We start from the raw sequence: 7,793 nt of genomic DNA, 5'->3' as shown, positions 1-7,793 counted from the left end.
GGTTTTAGCAAACCTGTACAAACACTTAACATGCTGCAGGAAAGGGAGACCTTTGAGCCTACTTCCAGCATAAGCACACACTTGTTGGCACCCAGTAAACCAGGAAGGCCAACGTAGAAAGCATTTTTGCTTTCATAGCACTAACCGCTAAAAAGCACACAGCATATAATACTTTGATCTTTAAGTGGGTAATCATGGAAGCTCCAAGATTATATCCACTAGGTTAGCCTGAGTATTTTTCTATAAAAGTATTTTTCTAAAAATGCTTAAGAGAATTCTAGAAACAGACCACATCAGGACCAGCAGAAGACAGTGATGCAAGGACTGCAAAATAAGACAAGGAAATGATTTTCACGTGCAGCTTCAGGCAAGGGACATCTCAGTTGATTCTAACTAGCTGGAATGGGATGAGATGCAGAAAGCTCAGCTGGGCAGGCAGCTGGCTTGACTAACAGCCTAGAGACACGTTACCCCACAGGCAAAAAGCCCATTGAGGCTGCAAGTCTGAGAGATGAATACAGAGGGCTGTGTGAGCACACAAAAAGCCTGGAGGACATGCAGAGCCTGCTGAGCCAACGAGGGCTGGAGATGGTGGGTTCTTCCAAATGCTGCTGACCTACCAACACGTATGCTGGGGAAGGGGCAATGCTGGCCTTGGGCTTGCCCTGGCGGAGCCTGACGCAGAGGCCTGAGAGGGGTCTGCTTGGGGAGGAGTGCTAGGATTACGGAACATGAGAAGGTGCTTCGGGGTCTCAGGAGGTTCAGACAATTGTCTTCTAACCCCTCAATACTTAACATTAATAAGGAGTTGCAGAATAGGCAGTCTTTCCAACATGTACTCTGTCACATTGCCAGAGCCTCTTCCAGTCTATTGGCTGGCAATGTCCAGAAAGATCGCATTGCCTGGTGGTGGGACCTAGGGCCGCAGGTCATTCTGGGAAACTGGCACAGAAGATGATTTGCACAATGAAGTCACCACTAAACCACTGCTTAAGTCCAGTCCCCGGCCTTCTTTTTCCTGCATGAGAAAAAAAACAATCCTAAGAGGCAAGGAATAGGAGGGGGAAAAAAAGTCCTTTCTAGCTCAGAACCCTGTCTCTGGCATGGGGTTAGGAGGTGCTGGGCTGGGAGGGTGGGCCACAGGGGAGCAGACTGGAGAGGGAAGGAAGTTCTTTTGCATTCTTGTTCAGCACTGGCCCTGTCATTCTTTAAAAAGTGTTCCCTCTCTTCACTGAAATATATTTTTTCCTATTAAGAGCCTGCATTATGAGAGAGGCAAGGCAATGAGACCTGCTTTTTGGTTTTGTCCTTTTGATTATTTAGGGTGTATAAGAGGTACCTGGGACCTGTTGTGACAAAACCTAAGCATGCAATCCCTCAATAAGGGTACTGGGCCCCTGATGGGGGAAAGCAGCTATGCTCCTGATACCTTGCTAGCTACCAGACTGACACTGGCCAGTCGTGGGGAGAAACCTGGCAGCTGGTCTGTGCTTGACAGGTCTACTTGGAATTTGCTCAGTGGTCCAATGTGGCTGACAAAGTGAGCAAGAGTGACTTACTGCTCTGTAGTCCAGAAACATTTCTTTAAAAGCCAGAAAATCTGTAAACGTGAGCAGCATGTCAAATATGTCACCAGCCACTTCATCTTTATGGTGCCTGCAAAAGAAAAGGATGGCTGTTTCATCAAAGACTGAAACCGATTCTGTCTCTTCAAGATTCCACTAGAGGGTTTTTGAGGGCCTCCCACCCCAGGACCTGACCACCAAGTGCTCTCAACCTTCACGTTCATGCAATGAAGAAAAAGGAGGGTCTTTTTTCAGAGTGGAGGAGGAGGAAGGGGGAGAAAAAAACACAGTCAAGCTCAACTCACTGTAAAGTTGTGGTGAAAGCTGCCATGTTAAATCCAGGAATCCGCTCCAACAGCTGTTCTTCAATATACTTTTCTACCAAAGAAATCTGTCACGGTGGAAAGGATCTTGGTTTTAGGAAAACAAGGCTGCTTTCCAGAAAGCCTGGCCTCTAGCCCTTTGCAACCATTTTCTAAGAGCCTATTCTATGTGCCAGGCTCCACGCTGAGCGCTGGGGATACCAAAGAACCACAATGCAGCGCCCGTCCTCAGTGAGCATGCGCCCTGGCCCACGCGGGACAGCGGCTGCGCAGGGAACTGCCCTGCGACAAGACGAACGCGGTGACGTAGGTGGAGGCAGCGGACAGCAGGGCGCCCCCCCCCGCCCCGTGACAGGAAGCCAGGAATGGAGTAAGTAGGACCTTTTTTCTTGGGTAGATGGAATCTGTAAAAAGAACGTACAAAGAAGCATATTGTTGCAGGTAATCGGTTTCCTTATAAGCGGAGGCCCGTCTGGAGAAAACCGTCGAGTCCGCCATGTTTCTAAGGTTAAGAAAGTGGGGAGGATCAAACCTTTGCTCAGACAGAAGAGATCGTTCCAGGAGGTTACTTGAGGCCTCAGCACAATGGAAAAACCTGAGGGTCCAGAGTTGAGATTCCTGGGTTCTAGTCTTGGTCTCCCCACCAACTAATTAATGATCTCGGTCTTGGTTTTCACTTCTGCCTAACAGTCATGCAGTACCTAACTGGACATGTAGTAGAAAAAAATAGAGTCGCCCCTTGAACGATAAGGGTTTGAACGGCGTGGCTCCACATATATGTGGGTTTTTTTTTTTTTTTTTTTTATAAATACAATACAGGACTTTAATTGTATTTTCTTTATGATTTTAATAACATTTTCTTTTCTCTAGCTTCCTTTATTATAAGAACACAGTATAGGATACCTATACAAAATACGTGTTTATCAATTATTTCCGTTATTGGTAAGGCTTCCAGTCAACAATAGGCTATTAGTAGTTACATTTTTGAGGAGTCAGAAGTTATACAGGGACTTTGGACTGCACAGGCATCGGGACCCCTAGTCCCCACTTTTTTTTTTTTTAAAGATTTTATTTATTTATTTGACAGAGACATAGCGAGAGAGGGAACACAAGCAGGGGGAGTGGGAGAGGGAGAAGCAGGCAGACGCCAAACGACTGAGCCACCCAGGTGCCCCTCCTCACATTGTTTGAGGGTAAACTGTAGTGTGTGCAAGTCCAAAGGTCAAAGCATATGAATGCAAGGTATTGTGAACCCATATATTATAACTGATTATAACTGAAAACAGGACTATAATCAAGTCATTTTTTAAAACAGAAGTTGGACAAAAATCACCAAACACTGCAGAGGAAAGCAATGGGAGGTGAAAACTAGACCGGATTCTAAACAACTCCTGGCAGGTATTGGTGGCAGCTTCTAAAAGTGCAGCAAACGTCAACATCTTTTGGTTTTAAATTCACATTTTAAAGAACTCCTGGGGCGCCTGGGTGGCTCAGTTGGTTAAGCGACTGCCTTCGGCTCAGGTCATGATCCTGGAGTCCCGGGATCGAGTCCCGCATCGGGCTCCCTGCTCGGCAGGGAGTCTGCTTCTCCCTCTGACCCTCCCCCCTCTCATGTGCTCTCTCTCATTCTCTCTCAAATAAATAAATAAAATCTTAAAAAAAAAAAAAAAAAGAACTCCTAATCTCCGGGGAGAGAAACAAAACCACTTACGTATTCGTTAAAAATAGGCGTGTAGGTGAGTTTATTCTCTTCTGTGTCTTCAAACTCCTGATAGTACTTGTCCATGAAATTTCTCTGTAATAACTGGAACTCGGCATCTGAACCACAATAGGGAAATTTTATGCTTTTCAGTAGAGACTAAAAACCATTCTGACTGATAAACAGGCAGGAATTCTGCGCCAGCACAACTGCTTTCTCAGTGGCCGGTCTCTAGGAGAGGGAAAACTAAATATGTTTTAACGAAGTGTTCAATAGGACACTGACATTCAAAGAGCCCAATCCAGTCTTTTTATTAATAACAAATGCTAATATTTTTAATCACATAAAATTCACCATTTTAACCTTTTTTTTTTTTTTTTAAAGATTTTATTTATTTATTTGAGAGAGCGAGAATGAGAGAGAGTACATGAGAGGGGGGAGGGTCAGAGGGAGAAGCAGGCTCCTCGCCGAGCAGGGAGCCCGATGCGGGACTCGATCCCGGGACTCCAGGATCACGACCTGAGCCGAAGGCAGTCGCTTAACCAACTGAGCCACCCAGGCGCCCCCATTTTAACCATTTTTGAGTGTGGTTTGGTGACACTAAGTACTTCTCCGTTGTTGTGCAACCATTACCACCATCCTTTGGTCCATTTTAAACACACCCAAACGGTGGCTTGGGAACTCTCCTTTACATTCCTTTTCCACAAAGGAATGGGATGGTTCTTTCTCTCTCTCTCTCTCTCTCTCTTTTTTAAAGATTTTATTTTTTTGAGAGACCGAGAACGAGTGAGAGAAGAGCTTGAGTGGAAGGGCGGGGCAGAGGGAGAGGGAGAAGCAGACTCCCCGCTGAGCAGGGAGCCTGATGCGGGGCTCAATCCCAGGACCCTGGGATCATGACCTGAGCTGAAGGCAGATGCTTAACCAACTGAGCCACCCAGGCGCCCCAGGATGGTTCTCTTTTAATAGGATTTCAGCAGCTATGGTGGAAACAGTGTAGTGATTAAGCATATGGGCTCCGATCCTAGCTCAGTCACTTAAATTGTGTGACCTTGGGGACATTTCCTAGCATCTCTTAAGCCCCACTTCTGTCAACTAGCGAATGAGGATGATAGAGTACCTATCATAAAGGATTGCCAGGTGGAATTCAGAGGATTCGTATAGAGATTAGCTTATAGCAAACACCTAAATGTGAAAGAACAAGGAATTTTAACAAGTGAAGAGAATATTCTGAAAATAAAAGGAAAGCTTCACAAGTGACCTAGCCTTTAGGATAAATACCCTGAGCTTTAAAAAGGCTCCTTTTCCCACGGCACACAGGGTGCCCAAATGGATGGAAGAACTCAAAAGTATTCCTGAGGATTCCCCAGAAGCCCTCAGATTCACACAGGACAAGGGCTTACTGGTGAAACCTCTGTATTTAGGTGTTAAGGGTGTGAACCTTTTTGGGACCTGAAGATAAAAAAGCTTGGGTCAGTAATTTTCAGACTAGACTAGACTACGAAACACAGATTATGAAATACCACCAAAATAACGGAGTCCCTTTTTTTTGCCTAATTTAAAGAAAAAAAGTTTTCTCAAAGTTTTCACTCCCATGTTATTTGTCTTAAACCTTGGGTGCCTGTTACTGCTTATTATACTTAGCAGGTCTGTATGCACCAAAATGAATGCACAAAGAGGAACTCAGAACCCAGGAAAATACAGAACCAGCTGAAGTGTGGCACTTACTTTCTTCATGGACACGTGTGCTATGGCTATGGTATTACGCTGTGGTTCATGTCATGAAAACGTTAAAGCTCAAAACTGAAAAATGGAATTTCTCTTACTCTCTGAAATAAAGTAGGTCAGTCGCTCCTGAAGTTTTGCCAAGAGGCTCCTGAAGTCTAGGGCCCCATTACCTGAATAAGTCCCTCCCAGGACCTGAAGCTATGGTTATTAGTTGTTAAAACCATGGGGGATGTTTGCCTCTAAAATCACAGTAAGGCTTACTTAATATTATTCTGTGCTACATTAAAATTTATATTCAGCTTGCTGTTTTCTCTCAATATTAACTCTCCAAACCGCAAGGGTCTAAGAACTAAATTTAGAGCACAGGTTAGACTGAGGCTCAAGGAAGCTTACCCATGATAATGTCCTCTAAATATCCAACCACAGCATCAAATTCTGCATCAGAGGCGGAAGAGCTGAAAAACAGAACTGGATTAGGTGCTGTTTCAAAGAATTCGCTTAAAAAAGTGTATCAGGGACATTTTCAAACATGCCTAAAAAAGAACAGCAAAGTGAACTTTCCATCACCCAGCTTCAACGAATTAAGAATGATTATTGCCTAATGTAGCAATTCCGAACAGGAAAACCCACTTGACACATTTGTGACATCGAAGTTGAATGGCTCCATTTTCAGAAAACCTGTTAGGACACAAGGAGCCACAAAAGGGACAAATAAAGGGGAACAACGGCTCGCAGGGCACATCTTAAGGCTCCTCGCATGTTTGTCCTTCAGGTTTACTCACCGCATCTTCGCTATCACCCCACACCTATCGGCTTGTGAGCGTGAACCTGGCGCCAGCGAGATACTGGCCTGGGGGGCAATCGGATCAGGAGTCCCCGAAGGAGTTGATGGTGGAAGTGGTGGTGGTGGAAGGTCCTCTGACCCGTGGTCGGCCTCGGCAGCTCAAAGCTGCCAGGTTTTGCTGACGACTAAGGGTCGGGGGCGGGAGGATTGTGATGGAGGCGTTGCTCATCGCGTGACACTCTCCCCGCACTCCCGTCCTCCCGGCCTGAACCCGGCGGTCGCTGCGGCCGCGCAATCGGCGGCGGGAACTGGGGCGGAGCCTTGGCGGTCCCTCACCCCCATCTCCCCCCTCCAGGACACCGTTTCACAGGGCGGAGGCCCAGGCGAGCGCCGGCATTGCCGGGCGGCGTCACTCACAAGGCCAGCGCGAAGCTCTCTTCCTCTGGGGCGTCCATCGCCGCCGCCGCCGCCGCATCCACCGCGGGGCGAGCGGGCCGGTCGGCCTCCTACCCTGCTCGCGGCCCGGGCCCAGCCTCCGCTCTGCTCCGTAGAGCCCCAACGCGCATCTAGGAGGCCTCGCCGCCGACGCCGCGGCCGCTCACGGCGCAGCCGGGTAGGCCCTGCGTGCGAGGCCCGGGCCTCAGGCTCCCCGGCAGCGGCTACGCGCCTGCGGGGCCCCCCCACACCCGGCCAGGCCTCTCAGTGCGCGCCGCTGCCGCTGTGGGGTCCGGGCGTCAGTTACCCACAGCCCGGCCCCGCGCCCCGCCTCCCGTCACCACGGCCACCAAACGCCTTCTGCCGCCTCGCGCTTCCCGAGAGCCAATCACAGGTCCGCGCTGCTTGACGCCGGGGGTGGGACAAAGATGGGGCGAGGAAGTGAGGGAAAGGGATTGAGAGGCGCTAGGGGAAGCCTTTGGAGACTCAATGGGACGCTTGCTTGGGGTTACGGGAGTGTTCTCTCGCTTTGTGGCGGTTAAATCTCCCATTGCCCCCATTTTATGGAGGAAGGAATGGAAGCGAAGAGCCTCAATTTCTTCACTTGCAATTTGGGAATAAATTACAGGATTTAAGAAGATTAAATAGGGGGCGCCTGGGTGGCTCAGTCCTTGAGGTGGGACTCTTTGATTTCCGCTCAGGTCATGATTTCAGGATCCTGCGATTCATCCTTGCGTGGGACAGGTATCTGTCATAGAAGACAGGTATCTATAAAGGTTTGCTGATTAACTAGACTGAATTACATTTAAGTTAAGTGCTGGTTTTGCGGCTCAAAGCAACCTCAGCATTTCCTCATGACCTATTTTTCTTTATAAACCACTTATTTCTTCTGGACTAAATGAACTTGCCCACCCTTTTTCTACTTCTAAATCATATATGGGATCAGAGTGGAGTAGGAAACTTGATGATTTCATCTGTTCTGGTTATTTATTGCTGTTACAAACCACCCCAAAATTTAGTGGCTTAAAACAACGATTTAAAACAACAAACTCCGCACTCAGCGTGGAGTCAGCTTGAGATTCTCTCCATATCTCTCTGCCCCAACCCCTTGTGCTCTCTCTAAAATAAATATCTTTTTAAAAAGAAGATTAAATCGTTTAAAGTGGGTTTTAAGAGCACTGTAAACTGCAGATTTCTTGGGAGCCAATCCCTTAGCTTTTGAATCAGGTAATGCAGACTCTGATTCGCAAGACAGTTACTCC

The 7,793-nt window shown here is 47.5% G+C and overlaps 1 protein-coding gene across 3 annotated transcripts in view; it reads right to left on the bottom strand.

Moving 5' to 3' along the window:
* LOC110594269 (ADP ribosylation factor like GTPase 2 binding protein) overlaps positions 1-6,855 on the bottom strand; it is a 7,317-nt gene extending 462 nt beyond the window's left edge. Inside the window, exons 1-6 of one of the 3 annotated variants that reach the window (XM_044911451.1) lie at positions 6,514-6,855; positions 5,706-5,767; positions 3,600-3,706; positions 1,871-1,956; positions 1,560-1,656; positions 14-1,018 (exon numbers count right to left, since the gene is read on the bottom strand). In XM_044911451.1, coding sequence (XP_044767386.1) covers positions 917-1,018; positions 1,560-1,656; positions 1,871-1,956; positions 3,600-3,706; positions 5,706-5,767; positions 6,514-6,551 — 492 coding nt within the window. In that variant the 5' untranslated portion in view covers positions 6,552-6,855 and the 3' untranslated portion in view covers positions 14-916. The other 2 variants (XM_044911452.1, XM_021705806.2) reach the window with 2 other exon arrangements.
* Between the last annotated feature and the right edge of the window lie 938 nt (positions 6,856-7,793).

Source organism: Neomonachus schauinslandi, chromosome 16 (genome assembly GCF_002201575.2).
Source record: "Neomonachus schauinslandi chromosome 16, ASM220157v2, whole genome shotgun sequence".
Taxonomy (NCBI): domain Eukaryota; kingdom Metazoa; phylum Chordata; class Mammalia; order Carnivora; family Phocidae; genus Neomonachus; species Neomonachus schauinslandi.
Note: the sequence above shows the minus strand (reverse complement) of the source record. Positions and strands in the feature narration are given on the sequence as shown.